At 48.3% G+C, this 15,359-nt stretch overlaps 1 protein-coding gene across 1 annotated transcript; it reads right to left on the minus strand.

The window, feature by feature from the left end:
* Positions 1-1,331: 1,331 nt before the first annotated feature.
* Positions 1,332-14,255, minus strand: LOC140075731 (uncharacterized). Its single transcript, XM_072121997.1, has 4 exons — positions 13,870-14,255; positions 12,898-13,021; positions 7,162-7,235; positions 1,332-2,767 (listed from the first exon to the last, which is right to left on the minus strand). The coding sequence occupies exons 1-4, from the start codon at positions 14,183-14,185 to the stop codon at positions 2,460-2,462; spliced, it is 822 nt and encodes a 273-aa protein (XP_071978098.1). The 5' UTR covers positions 14,186-14,255; the 3' UTR covers positions 1,332-2,459.
* Between the last annotated feature and the right edge of the window lie 1,104 nt (positions 14,256-15,359).

The following is a 15,359-nucleotide window of genomic DNA, read 5'->3' on the forward strand; positions in this document are numbered from 1 at the left end:
GTATAATATAATCTGTACATAATTTTAATCTGAATTAGTTTGAGGGGTTCGGGGGTGGACACGCTACCCACATTCTGATATATACATGCCCATTGGTTTTCCGAAAGGGTTCCAATATCCTCTTCCCATTTTTTTTTTTACTATTGTGCTGCCAGTGCTCATAAAAATTTACCAACATATATTTGTAGATTTTGGATAGTGATTTTCTTTTCCCTTTTATATTCCTGAGGAATTCCACAACCTGATACCTAATTTACCCTTAAGTATTCTTCCTTACTTATACTTTTAGATCTGTGATACAGCTGAATATATTGAAAATAGTGTTTATCCTCTAATTGTAAAGATCTTTCATCATATTGAAAGAGATGAATCTCCCATCCTTAAAGATCTGTGATATTTGAGTAATGCCCCTATCTTCCCAAAACTTGCGACCCTTAAAGTGCCACATCTCTTTCAAAAAGTGATTATTCCATAATGGTGAATATGTTGTACTAGTATTTAACTCATAATACTTTCTAACCCAATCCCATACTTTACTAAAACACCTACATGTAGAGACCCATGCTAGGTCTGTTAATTCCAGAACCCCGGAATCCAATAATACAAACCCATTATTAGTGTCCAGATTTACCTTGTGCGCTATAGCTTTAATACTAATCTCATTTTTGGCAACGCCCAACCCCCTTGCCTTTTCAGTTTACAAAAATATTCCAGTTTAATCTGACCCTCTTTCAGAAGTTTCTCTATGATTTTAAAGTATTTCCCACATAAAAGGTTGGTATATAAAATGAGACTGCTGGGAATAGGAGAAAATCTGTGTATCTGGGTAAGTAATTGGCTTAGTGATAGAAAACAGAGGGTGGTCATTAATGGCACATTCTCAGATTGGGTTGATGTTACCAGTGGAGGCCACAGGGGTCAGTATTGGGGCCACTTCTTTTTAATATTTTTATTAATGACCTTGTAGTGGGTTTACACAGTCAAGTTTCAATATTTGCAGATGATACTAAGCTGTGTAAAGTAATAAATACTGAGGTCGATAGTTTAGCATTACAGAGGGATTTGTGGAAGCTTGAGGGATGGGCAGAGAAATGGTTGATGAGGTTTAATGTAGATAAATGTAAAGTTATGCACTTGGGCCATGGAAACAAAAAGTATAATTATGTTCTAAACGGTCAATTACTTAGTAAAACTGAAGCTGAAAAGGACTTGGGCGTATTGGTGGATGGTAAACTTAATTTTAGTGACCAGAGCCAGGCGGCTGCTGCTAAAGCAAATAAAATAATGGGATGTATCAAGAGAGGAATAGATTCTCATGATAAAGACATAGTTCTGCCCTTATACAAATCCCTGGTCAGACCACACATGGAATATTGTGTACAGTTTTGGGCACCAGTGTATAAAAAGGATATAGTAGAGCTGGAACGGGTGCAGAGAAGAGCAACCAGGATTATTAGGGGAATGGGGGGACTAGAATACAATGACAGATTACAAAATTTGGGATTATTCAGTTTAGAAAAAAGACGACTGAGGGGAGACCTCATTACAATGTACAAATACCTGAACGGACAGTACAAGGATCTCTCCAAAGATCTTTTTATACCTCGGCCTGTGACCAGGACAAGGGGGCATCCTCTACGCCTAGAGGAGAGGAGGTTCTACCATCACCATAGACAGGGGGCATCCTCTACACCTAGAGGAAAGGAGGTTCTACCATCACCATAGACAGGGGGCATCCTCTACACCTAGAGGAGAGGCGATTCTACCATCACCATAGACAGGAGGCATCCTCTACACCTAGAGGAGAGGCAGCACTACCATCACCATAGACAGGGGGCATCCTCTACGCCTAGAGGAGAGGAGGTTCTACCATCACCATAGACAGGGGCATCCTCTACACCTAGAGGAGAGGAGATTCTACCATCACCATAGACAGGAGGCATTCTCTACATCTAGAGGAGAGGACGTTCTACCATCACCATAGACAGGGGGCATCCTCTACGCCTAGAGGAGAGGCGATTTTACCATCACCATAGACAAAGGTTCTTTACTGTAAGAGCAGTGAGACTATGGAACGCTCTGCCGCAGGAGGTTGTAATGGCGGACTCTATGTACATGTTCAAGAGAGGCCTGGATGCCTTTCTGGAGAGAAAAAATATCACAGGTTATGTGGATAAAACATTTATTTAATTCTTGAAGGTTGGACTTGATGGACTTGCGTCTCCTTCCAGCCTTATATACTATGATACTATGATACTAATCCAGATTGGTGTAACTGTAATAATATAGAGGATTTGTGGTAATAAAATCATGTTAATAAGTGCTAGCCTATCTACCTGTGTTAGAGGCAATACATGCATGTATTTTCTTCCTAATTCGCTGTGTTAATGGCACTAAATTATTTTCAATATATGTCCTGATGTCCTTCTAAGAAGACGCCATCCCTGGAGATGATTCTCTCACACTTTAAGATTCACTTTCTGGATGACTAGTTCCCTGGTGTGAATATAGTTCAGTACAAATCGTTTTCGCTTAATCATCTCCTGATTTGCATCCTGACGGTGTTCGGCTTGGAACTGGGCTTCACGGATGACCTCATGCAGAAACTTGATGATCTCCTTATCCGTTTCCTTTCTTTTCTTTGGATTTTTCTCTGTGTAGTTCTCTACGGCAAAAATCTTCTCAGCTCCAAAATCCACAAACATGTTACTAATGTCAGAAATGTTTGGGTGATTCTTGTTAGTGAGGACAATGATGGGAACAACCCCTGGAAAGGAAGAAGAACAATAACTTCATATGTTTGGTCATTAGGAAATCCATGGAAATTTTTTAATGCAAGTGATTCCCCTCCACAATTACAGACAATACAACATCCTCAGCCTCCGTCACCTCCAGTCTAGATACACAACATCCTCATCCTCCGTCACCTCCAGTCTAGATACACAACATCCTCATCCTCCGTCACCTCCAGTCTAGATACACAACATCCTCATCCTCCGTCACCTCCAGTCTAGATACACAACATCCTCAGCCTCCGTCACCTCTAGTCTAGATACACAACATCCTCAGCCTCCGTCACCTCCAGTCTAGATACACAACATCCTCAGCCTCCTCCAGGTCCAGTCTAGATACACAACATCCACAGCCTCCTCCAGGTCCAGTCTAGATATACAACATCCACAGCCACCTATAGGACCAGTCTAGATACACAACATCCACAGCCTCCTCCAGCTCCAGTCTAGATACACACCAGCTACAGCCTCCTCCAGGTTCAGTCTAGATACACAACATCCACAGCCTCCCCCAGGTCCAGTCTAAATACAGAACATCCACAGCCTCCTCCAGGTCCAGTCTAGATACACAACATCCACAGCCTCCTCCAGCTCCAGTCTAGATACACAACATCCACAGCCTCCTCCAGCTCCAGTCTAGATACAGAACATCCACAGCCTCCTCCAGGTCCAGTCTAGATACAGAACATCCACAGCCTCCTCCAGGTCCAGTCTAGATACACAACATCCACAGCCTCCTACAGAACCAGTCTAGATACACAACATCCACAGCCTCCACCAGGTCCAGTCTAAATACAGAACATCCACAGCCTCCTCCAGCTCCAGTCTAGATACACAACATCCTCAGCCTCCTCCAGGTCCAGTCTAGATACACAACATCCACAGCCTCCTCCAGGTCCAGTCTAGATATACAACATCCACAGCCACCTATAGGACCAGTCTAGATACACAACATCCACAGCCTCCTCCAGCTCCAGTCTAGATACACACCAGCTACAGCCTCCTCCAGGTTCAGTCTAGATACACAACATCCACAGCCTCCCCCAGGTCCAGTCTAAATACAGAACATCCACAGCCTCCTCCAGGTCCAGTCTAGATACACAACATCCACAGCCTCCTCCAGCTCCAGTCTAGATACACAACATCCACAGCCTCCTCCAGCTCCAGTCTAGATACAGAACATCCACAGCCTCCTCCAGGTCCAGTCTAGATACAGAACATCCACAGCCTCCTCCAGGTCCAGTCTAGATACACAACATCCACAGCCTCCTACAGAACCAGTCTAGATACACAACATCCACAGCCTCCACCAGGTCCAGTCTAAATACAGAACATCCACAGCCTCCTCCAGCTCCAGTCTAGATACACAACAACCACAGCCTCCTCCACCTCCAGTCTAGATACACAACATCCTCAGCCTCCGTCACCTCCAGTTTTGATACACAACATCCTCAGCCTCCGTCACCTCCAGTCTAGATACACAACATCCTCAGCCTCCGTCACCTCCAGTCTAGATACACAGCATCCACAGCCTCCTCCAGGTCCAGTCTAGATACACAACATCCACAGCCTCCTCCAGGTCCAGTCTAGATACACAACATCCTCAGCCTCCTCCACCTCCAGTCTAGATACACAACATCCTCAGCCTCCGTCACCTCCAGTTTTGATACACAACATCCTCAGCCTCCGTCACCTCCAGTCTAGATACACAACATCCTCAGCCTCCGTCACCTCCAGTCTAGATACACAGCATCCACAGCCTCCTCCAGGTCCAGTCTAGATACACAACATCCACAGCCTCCTCCAGGTCCAGTCTAGATACACAACATCCTCAGCCTCCGTCACCCCCAGTCTAGATACACAACATCCACAGCCTCCCCCAGGTCCAGTCTAGATATACAACATCCACAGCCTCCACCAGGTCCAGTCTAGATACACAACATCCACAGCCTCCTCCAGGTCCAGTCTAGATACACAACATCCACAGCCTCCTCCAGGTCCAGTCTAGATACACATCATCCACAGCCTCCTCCAGCTCCAGTCTAGATACACAACATCCACAGCCTCCTCCAGGTCCAGTCTAGATATACAACATCCACAGCCACCTACAGGACCAGTCTAGATACACAACATCCACAGCCTCCTCCAGCTCCAGTCTAGATACACACCAGCTACAGCCTCCTCCAGGTTCAGTCTAGATACACAACATCCACAGCCTCCCCCAGGTCCAGTCTAAATACAGAACATCCACAGCCTCCTCCAGGTCCAGTCTAGATACACAACATCCACAGCCTCCTCCAGCTCCAGTCTAGATACACAACATCCACAGCCTCCTCCAGCTCCAGTCTAGATACACAACATCCACAGCCTCCTCCAGGTCCAGTCTAGATACAGAACATCCACAGCCTCCTCCAGGTCCAGTCTAGATACACAACATCCACAGCCTCCTACAGAACCAGTCTAGATACACAACATCCACAGCCTCCTCCAGCTCCAGTCTAGATACACAACATCCACAGCCTCCTCCAGGACCAGTCTAGATACACAACATCCACAGCCTCCTCCAGCTCCAGTCTAGATACACAACATCCACAGCCTCCTCCAGCTCCAGTCTAGATACACAACATCCACAGCCTCCTCCAGCTCCAGTCTAGATACACAACATCCACAGCCTCCTCCAGGTCCAGTCTAGATACAGAACATCCACAGCCTCCTCCAGGTCCAGTCTAGATACACAACATCCACAGCCTCCTACAGAACCAGTCTAGATACACAACATCCACAGCCTCCTCCAGCTCCAGTCTAGATACACAACATCCACAGCCTCCTCCAGGACCAGTCTAGATACACAACATCTACAGCCTCCTCCAGGTTCAGTCTAGATACACAACATCCACAGCCTTCCCCAGGTCCAGTCTAGATATACAACATCCACAGCCTCCCCCAGGTCCAGTCTAAATACAGAACATCCACAGCCTCCTCCAGGTCTAGTCTAGATACACAACAACCACAGCCTCCTCCAGCTCCAGTCTAGATATACAACATCTACAGCCTCCTACAGGACCAGTCTAGATACACAACATCCACAGCCTCCACCAGGTCCAGTCTAAATACAGAACATCCACAGCCTCCTCCAGCTCCAGTCTAGATACACAACATCCACAGCCTTCTCCACCTCCAGTCTAGATACACAACATCCACAGCCTCCTCCAGCTCCAGTCTAGATACACAACATCCACAGCCTCCTCCAGCTCCAGTCTAGATACACACCAGCTACAGCCTCCTCCAGGTCCAGTCTATATACACAACATCCTCAGCCTCCCCCAGGTCCAGTCTAAATACAGAACATCCACAGCCTCCTCCAGGCCCAGTCTACATACACAACATCCACAGCCTCCTCCAGGTCCAGTCTACATACACAACATCCACAGCCTCCTTCAGGTCCAGTCTAGATACACAACATCCACAGCCTCCCCCAGGTCCAGTCTAGATACACAACATCTACAGCCTCCTCCAGGTTCAGTCTAGATACACAACATCCACAGCCTTCCCCAGGTCCAGTCTAGATATACAACATCCACAGCCTCCCCCAGGTCCAGTCTAAATACAGAACATCCACAGCCTCCTCCAGGTCCAGTCTAGATACACAACAACCACAGCCTCCTCCAGCTCCAGTCTAGATATACAACATCTACAGCCTCCTACAGGACCAGTCTAGATACACAACATCCACAGCCTCCTCCAGCTCCAGTCTAGATACACAACATCCACAGCCTCCTCCAGCTCCAGTCTAGATACACACCAGCTACAGCCTCCTCCAGGTCCAGTCTATATACAGAACATCCACAGCCTCCTCCAGGCCCAGTCTACATACACAACATCCACAGCCTCCACCAGGTCCAGTCTAAATACAGAACATCCACAGCCTCCTCCAGCTCCAGTCTAGATACACAACATCCACAGCCTTCTCCACCTCCAGTCTAGATACACAACATCCACAGCCTCCTCCAGCTCCAGTCTAGATACACAACATCCACAGCCTTCTCCACCTCCAGTCTAGATACACAACATCCACAGCCTCCTCCAGCTCCAGTCTAGATACACAACATCCACAGCCTCCTCCAGCTCCAGTCTAGATACACAACATCCTCAGCCTCCCCCAGGTCCAGTCTAAATACAGAACATCCACAGCCTCCTCCAGGCCCAGTCTACATACACAACATCCACAGCCTCCTCCAGGTCCAGTCTACATACACAACATCCACAGCCTCCTTCAGGTCCAGTCTAGATACACAACATCCACAGCCTCCCCCAGGTCCAGTTTACAACAACCCGATGGGGTGGGGGTTGTTGGGATGCGCTAACTCACCTGTTAGATTTCTGGCAGTACTGAACACTCCTTTTATTTCATTCTTGAACTCAGAAGATGGAGAGTTTTTCACGCTAACAATGAAGAATAATATCAATAAAGTCATTTTCTGTATATTTATTCAGTTTTACAGTCATGGTTTCAGTTGATATCAGAATGCTTGTGTGACCCCCTCCTCCCACCAATCAGCTGTGGTCACACAGGACCTTGACCTTTGCTATGGATGGCTGGTGGTGAAGGCCTCATGACTAGAGGCAGTGCAAGGGGCGACCAAGACTCACTGGAGCCGGTGACGTGATGATGTATAAAGCTGAGCCAGACTTAGCATCAGAGTAGTGGAGTAGAGATAGTGCTGGGAGTTGTAGTTACCATCTGTATATGCCATGGATTGTATATTAAAGTCATGTGTTTATATTTTAAACTACCTGTTCAACACAGAAACACTCAGGTATCGGGAATCAGATGTAGGGATGCATCACTAATAAAGATGGCTCAGGTATTTTACCCGACAGAAACGTGTCGCACACCCTGTCGGGGCAGTGCAGGGGGCGCCAGATTCATGAAGAAGGGAGACAGAAATCCTGAATGTAGCGCCCCCTGCACACTACACAGGACACTGCACATACATTGGGGCAGAATTACTTACCCGTCCCATTCGCGATCAAGCGGCGCGTTCTGTGCGGTGGATTCGGGTCCGGCGAATCACCAAGGCAGTTCCTCCGCCGTCCAGCAGGTGGTGCTGGTGCGCAGAAGTCCGCCGGAATGCACGAGCCTATATCTGGTGAGGGTGAGCGCAAGTCCTGCGACACAATTTTTTTTAAATGCGGTGTTTTTTCCGAATCTGTCGGGTTTTCATTCGGCCACACCTAGCCCCCCCCCCCCCCCGATAGCGTGCGACAAAATCCCGGGGCAATACAGGGAAAATCAGCGCAAATCGGAAATATTCGGGTAACACGTCGGGAAAACGGGAACTGGGCCCTTATTAAATGACCCCCGTTATATCTATATGTTTTTTGACCCTGTTGGCCAAGGTGTATCCCCGTCAGGTATTCAGTGGGAGTCATTATGCAATTAGGTTAGAGAGTATGAAAAGACATATTGGGGCTCATTTACATATGCAACCGCTGGAGTTCACAAAAAATGCATTGTCCGTGTATAATGCGCTGTGCTGGGAGTCACTAAGATCCAGCGCCCGATATCCTGCATGTATCGTTTCCCCGCTCAGGTCCCCGGAGGTCACCTTCTTCCTCCTGGTGCATGTAAGTGCATTGTCCGTGTATAATGTGCTGTGCGGGGAGTCACTAAGATCGTGCACCCGATATCCTGCATGTGTCACTTCCCCGCTCAGGTCCCAGGAGTTCACCTTCTTCTTCCTGGTGCATGTAAGTGCATTGTCCGTGTATAATGCGCTATGCGGGGAGTCACTAAGATCCTGTGCCCGATATCCTGCATGTGTCGCTTCCCCGCTCAGGTCCCCGGAGTTCACCTTCTTCTTCCTGGTGCATGTAAGTGCATTGTCCGTGTATAATGCGCTGTGCGGGGAGTCACTAAGATCCTACACCCGATATCCTGCATGTGTCGCTTCCCCGCTCAGGTCCCCTGAGTTCACCTTCTTCTTCCTGGTGCATGTAAGTGCATTGTCCGTGTATAATGCGCTGTTCGGGGAGTCACTAAGATCCTGCGCCCGATATCCTGCATGTGTCGCTTCCCCGCTCAGGTCCCTGGAGTTCACCTACTTCTTCCTGGTGCATGTAAGTGCATTGTCCATGCATAATGCGCTGTGCGGGGAGTCACTAAGATCCTGCGCCCGATATCCTGCATGTGTCACTTCCCCGCTCAGGTCCCCGGAGTTCACCTTCTTCTTCCTGGTGCATGTAAGTGCATTGTCCGTGTATAATGCGCTGTGCGGGGAGTCACTAAGATCCTGCACCCGATATCCTGCATGTGTCGCTTCCCCGCTCAGGTCCCTGGAGTTCACCTTCTTCCTGGTACATGTAAGTGCATTGTCCATGTATAATGTGCTGTGCGGGGAGTCACTAAGATCCTGCACCCGATATCCTGCATGTGTCACTTCCCCACTCAGGTCCCCTGAGTTCACCTTCTTCTTCCTGGTGCATGTAAGTGCATTGTCCGTGTATAATGCGCTGTGCAGGGAGTCACTAAGATCCTGCCCCCGATATCCTGCATGTGTCACTTCCCCGCTCAGGTCCCTTGAGTTCACCTTCTTCTTCCTGGTGCATGTAAGTGCATTTTCCGTGTATAATGTGCTGTGCGGGGAGTCACCGAGATCCTGCACCCGATATCCTGCATGTGTCACTTCTCCGCTCAGGTCCCAGGAGTTCACCTTCTTCTTCCTGGTGCATGTAAGTGCATTGTCCGTGTATAATGCTCTGTGTGGGGAGTCACTAAGATCCTGCGCCCGATATCCTGCATGTGTCGCTTCCCCGCTCAGGTCCCTGGAGTTCACCTTCTTTTTCCTGGTGCATGTAAGTGCATTGTCCGTGTATAATGCGCTGTGCGGGGAGTCACTAAGATCCTGCGCCCGATATCCTGCATGTGTCGCTTCCCTGCTCAGGTCCCCGGAGTTCACCTTCTTCTTCCTGGTACATGTAAGTGCATTGTACGTGTATAATGCGCTGTGCGGGGAGTCACTAAGATCCTGCGCCTGATATCTTACATGTGTCACTTCCCCACTCAGGTCCCCGGAGTTCACCTTCTTCTTCCTGGTGCATGTAAGTGCATTGTCCGTGTATAATGCGCGGTGCGGGGAGTCACTAAGATTGTGCACCCGATATCCTGCATGTGTCGCTCCCCGCTCAGGTCCCCGGAGTTCACCTTCTTCCTGGTGCATGTACACTCACCGGCCACTTTACTAGGTCCACCTCTCCAACTTAATTTCTAATCAGCCAATCACATGATGGCAGTGCATTTAGGCATGTAGACATGGTCAAGACAATCTCCTGCAGTTCTCCCGAGCATCAGTATGGGGAAGAAAGGTGATTTGAGGCCTGTGAACGTGGCATGGTTGTTGGTGCCAGAAGGGCTGGTCTGAGTATTTCAGAAACTGCTGATCTACTGGGATTTTCACGCACAACCATCTCTAGGGTTTACAGAGAATGGTCCGAAAAAGAAAAAACACCCAGTGAGCGGCAGTTCTGTGGGCGGAAATGCCTTGTTGATGCCAGAGGTCAGAGGAGAATGGGCAGACTGGTTCGAGCTGATAGAAAGGCAACAGTGACTCAAATCGCCACCTGTTACAACCAAGGTAGGCAGAAGAGCATCTCTGATCGCACAGTACGTCCAACTTTGAGGCAGATGGGCTACAGCAGCAGAAGACCACACCGGGTGCCACTCCTTTCAGCTTAGAACAGGAAACTGAGGCTACAATTTGCACAAGCTCATGGAAATTGGACAGTAGAAGATTGGAAAAACGTTGCCTGGTCTGATGAGTCTCGATTTCTGCTGCGACATTCGGATGGTAGGGTCAGAATTTGGCGTCAACAACATGAAAGCATGGATCCATCCTGCCTTGTATCAGCGGGTCAGGCTGGTGGTGGTGGTGTCATGGATCCATCCTGCCTTGTATCAGCGGCTCAGGTTGGTGGTGGTGGTGTCATGGATCCATCCTGCCTTGTATCAGCGGGTCAGGCTGGTGGTGCTGGTGTCATGGATCCATCCTGCCTTGTATCAGCGGGTCAGGCTGGTGGTGGTGGTGTCATGGATCCATCCTGCCTTGTATCAGCGGCTCAGGCTGGTGGTGGTGGTGTCATGGATCCATCCTGCCTTGTATCAGCGGCTCAGGCTGCTGGTGGTGGTGTCATGGATCCATCCTGCCTTGTATCAGCGGGTCAGGCTGGTGGTGGTGGTGTCATGGATCCATCCTGCCTTGTATCAGCGGGTCAGGCTGCTGGTGGTGGTGTCATGGATCCATCCTGCCTTGTATCAGCGGGTCAGGCTGGTGGTGGTGGTGTCATGGATCCATCCTGCCTTGTATCAGCGGCTCAGGCTGATGGTGGTGGTGTCATGGTGTCTTTGGGCCCCTTGGTACAACGCCACAGCCTACCTGAGTATTGTTGCTGACCATGTCCATCCCTTTATGAGCACAATGTACCCTGTAACATCTGATGACTACTTTCAGCAGGATAATGCGCCATGTCATAAAGCTGGAATCATCTCAGACTGGTTTCTTGAACATGACAATGAGGTCACTGGACACAAATGGCTCCACAGTCACCAGATCTCAATCCAATAGAGCATCTTTGGGATGTGGTGGAACGGGAGATTCGCATCATGGATGTGCAGCCGACAAATCTGCGGCAACTGTGTGATGCCATCATGTCAATATGGAGCAAAATCTCTGAGGAGCTTCCAGCACCTTGTTGTATCTATGCCACGAAGAATTGGGGCAGTTCTGAAGGCAAAAGGGGGTCCAACCCGTTACTAGCATGGTGGACCTAATAAAGTGGCCAGTGAGTGTAAGTGTTTGGGCTTGCAAAACAATTTGAATCTTATATCCTCAATCCGAAACAGTCGGATGGGCCCGTCCCCAATTAGTGTTGCATGCAAGCAGCTAACCAAAAAACTATTGCATATGACACAACCCCAGCGCAGACACCATTAAATACCTGTCACAGCCTTGCAAATCCCCGAAAACGGTGAACAGTCTGATAAAAGTACACATGCAAACCATGAGCCCCACTATGCTAAAAGTGGTCACTTATGGAATGAAAACTGATATGGTATTGGGTAGATATGGAATGGGGTGTGTTTTTTTTTCTCCCTGCTGCAGTCAGAAGAAGAATATTTTTGTACATACAAGAAAATGGTCACTGGGTAATGATTTTCTGAAACAGGGACATTTGGAAACAACATCATCTTGAAAGGAGTTGATATAAGTGTAGGAAACTTGCTAGTCATCCATAGATACATAGGGGCATAGTTATCAGGACCTCTGTGCCACAGCTCTGAAATAATCGCAAATGCTAGCTTATTGCGATTATTTGCCCCAATCCGCCACCTTCATGCCAGCGGGACTTGAAGGGGAATGAGGGGGGGGGTGCAGCCGGTCGGGAGTGGGCTGGCGCAGGGCGCTACTGTCCCCGCTCCGGCGCAATCGTTGCCGCCGTGGACTTTTCACATGTGACTAGCGTAGAATATACATCAAGAGGCGGCCGCTACGAATATGAGCGCCGGCATATGATAAATAAGCCTCCTGATGTATCTGTCGGGAGGGGCGCCTACCAGGAGAAACTACGCCAGGTCCATCTCACTGGTTCAACTAGGCCTAATTTTGCGTAAAAACCTGCAAACTAGAGTTTGCAGATCTTCAGAAAGTGGCTATTTTGTATCAACACTTCTCTATGTATATATGTGTTTAGTATTGAACATAAGGAGAGAAACGGATAGATGAAGTACAGGACTGCGGGAATGTACAAACTTAAATTGATAGAATAAGGACGTATTCCAGACTGTATCTGACACCGTTATATTACAGCTGTTACTCACTTTGTATAAAATAGTTCTGTATTAACTGGATGTAAAGAAAGAAGAAAAATAAAGGTTTATATGAAATAAAAGTTCTGTGTTTATTAATGGACCTTATTAGCCTGAACCTTGTAGAAATCCTCTACGTGTGACCACATGCGGCTTCTGAGCTACTGATAGTAATGGCTGATGCTCTGATCCCGGGACGATGTGACGAGGATTCTACCAGGATCAGACATTTCTATCACTTACCTGTAAACGAATATCGGGATGATGAAATCTGAGGCTTTTACAAGAGGTTCTGCCTCCACAATCCTGTCCGCCAGCCCGAATCCTTTACTCCATCCGACCCCCTGATCCAGAGGCAACAGGTTTCCTGGAGAGGTAAGAGTGGGAATATCCATGAATATCAAAGAAGATCTCTCCCACCTCCATCAAATCCAAAAACAATGGGGCACATTTACTTACCCGGTCCAGTCGCAATCCCGCGGCGTGTTGTCCGACGCTGATTCGGGTTCTCCCAGGATTCACTAAGGTCGTGCACCCGATATCCACCAGGTGTCCGCTGGAGTTCACCTTCTTCTTCCTGGTGCATGTAAGTGCTGATCTTGCGGCACAAATTCTTTTTAAAATTCCACGTTTTTTCCGAATCCGTCAGGTCGTCTGACGGCCATGCCCCCCGATTTCTGTCGCGTGAACACCGTCGCTGATGCAACACAATCCGATCGCGTGCCCCAAAATCCCAGGGCAATTCGGCGCAAATTGGAAATATTCTGGAAACCCGACAAAAGTGCGGCGTTCTGACCCTAGTAAATGAGCCCCAATTACTGCAGTGATCAATGTGAAGTGTAATCTATACAGACACTAATTAGCTCATTAGGTCATGTAATCAGGGGGTGATGCCAGACTGTCTTCTCAGTACGGAAAACATCAGGAGGTTCTAAAATTTATTTGATTCAATGGGGATTCTCATGACACGAACATTGAGATACAACGTTACTATAACAAGGGCAAGACATGTCCATCACGTTTAACCAAGGAGCTATCAGAGTCTCGCCCCCACCAGAAATCCAGGGTCGGTCACTGCATTGTAAGGGAAATCATGGTGAATAATCAGTAATTGATAATTACAGTGAATAATGACATCATGGAGAATCCCTTTAAGAAGCGATGTTTCTCCTCCCACCTTTCTAAGCTTAGTGAGATCAAGCGTCTTATACTTACCAAGTTGGGCAAAGACCTCTCCAATTTCAAAGGAGTCCATTTTGCAAAAGCCCCTATTGTCCACCAGGACAATGTTCTTGGTCAGGGTGTAGGACGTCCTCTGCGTTGTGGGATTCTCATCGGTGTCCATTGCATTTGCATAGTTTTTGTAGTCGCTCTTGAACCAGGCACATATAGCGCTGTTTATGAAGGACGACTTCCCATGGCCATTATACCCGAAGAGCTGCAGGAGGATTCTCTGAAATCCCTGGTTGCCCCTTTTACAGTTGTCAAAGCTGAAGTCTCTGATCTTCCTCCTCCGCTCTTCCTCGTCCATGGCTGGTGATATGTGAGGAGCCTCAATGCTCTGAGCTCAGGATAATCACAAGACCTGAAGACAAAGTCCATCCTTTACAGCCTCATCCCTACACATAACGCAGGTCGTTCTGTCTCTCGGATTCGGTGGATCTGTACCCCGGGGGTCAATGTCTAAGACCTGAAGACAAAGTCCATCCTTTACAGCCTCTTATCTGGTAGAGTTTCTCAGCTCTGTCCTTGCATGTCTCTCTCCAGGTGGAGATAAATATTCGCGTTTCTAGGTTTTTAATGCAATACATAAAAATGTGATCATCCAATTGATAGGTCATCACTATGAGATCAGTGGTGGGGCACAACTAGCACCAATACTGTGGATCCACCAGCATCACCTGCCACACAGAAGCCGGAAGCACCATCCAATGTGTAAGGCTTTGCTGCAGGTTTGGCCGCCATGGAAGTGATTTCTAGTTATAGGTTATAACTTTGCCCTATCATCTACAGAATAGGCTGTGATGTAGGCATGAGCATGTGTAATGTATGATGTGTGATGTGTGTATGTCAAAGGTGACTCAGGGCTTGTTGAACTGTGGAAATAGAGTTCATACAGGACTATTCACTTCTATAACAAGTTCTAGTGTTCTGACCTTGTGAACACTGTAAGTCTATACATATTTGTAGCTCTTGACATGATCTACACATGCAGCTTCATCCAAGTCAAGAGACTTATGTGTAGCAGAAGACATGATGGCTGTCACAGTCTATGGGAATAGTCCCTTGGGACTAAAGTCTGTGGACTCCCTGGACCACCACGGGAGATAACGATGCTAAGTGAACTCCTGGTCTGCGTCAGAGCCCGCCACAAAGCAGGATGGTCTTGCTGTGGCGGGAGGAGCCACCAGGTCGCTCCACGGGTGCGACTAGGCCAGTGGTGGCAGCCAAGGTAGGGACACAGGGCAGGCAGGACCACAGGAAGGCAGGACCACGGGAAGGCAGGACCACGGGAAGGCAGGACTTCGGGATGGCAGGACTTCGGGATGGCAGGACATCGGGATGGCAGGACCTTGGGATGGCAGGACCTCAAATGGACAGCTGGCAGGACCTCGGATGGACGGCTGGCAAGATCTCGAATGGACGGCTGGCAGGACCTCGAAAGACCACTAGGATAACCGGACCGCCACAGGATAACCGGACCA

This window comes from Engystomops pustulosus, chromosome 8 (assembly GCF_040894005.1).
Source record: "Engystomops pustulosus chromosome 8, aEngPut4.maternal, whole genome shotgun sequence".
NCBI classification, from domain to species: Eukaryota; Metazoa; Chordata; class Amphibia; order Anura; family Leptodactylidae; genus Engystomops; species Engystomops pustulosus.

Coding starts and splice junctions, on each gene's coding strand:
- LOC140075731 (XM_072121997.1), bottom strand. CDS start 14,185: ATGGACGAGGAAGAGCGGAGGAGGAAGATCAGAGACTTCAGCTTTGAC. Junction 7,236..12,897: donor ATCCCGATATTCGTTTACAG/GTAAGTGATAGA, acceptor CTTCATTGTTAG/CGTGAAAAACTCTCCATCTT. Junction 2,768..7,161: donor TACTGCCAGAAATCTAACAG/GTGAGTTAGCGC, acceptor CTTCCTTTCCAG/GGGTTGTTCCCATCATTGTC.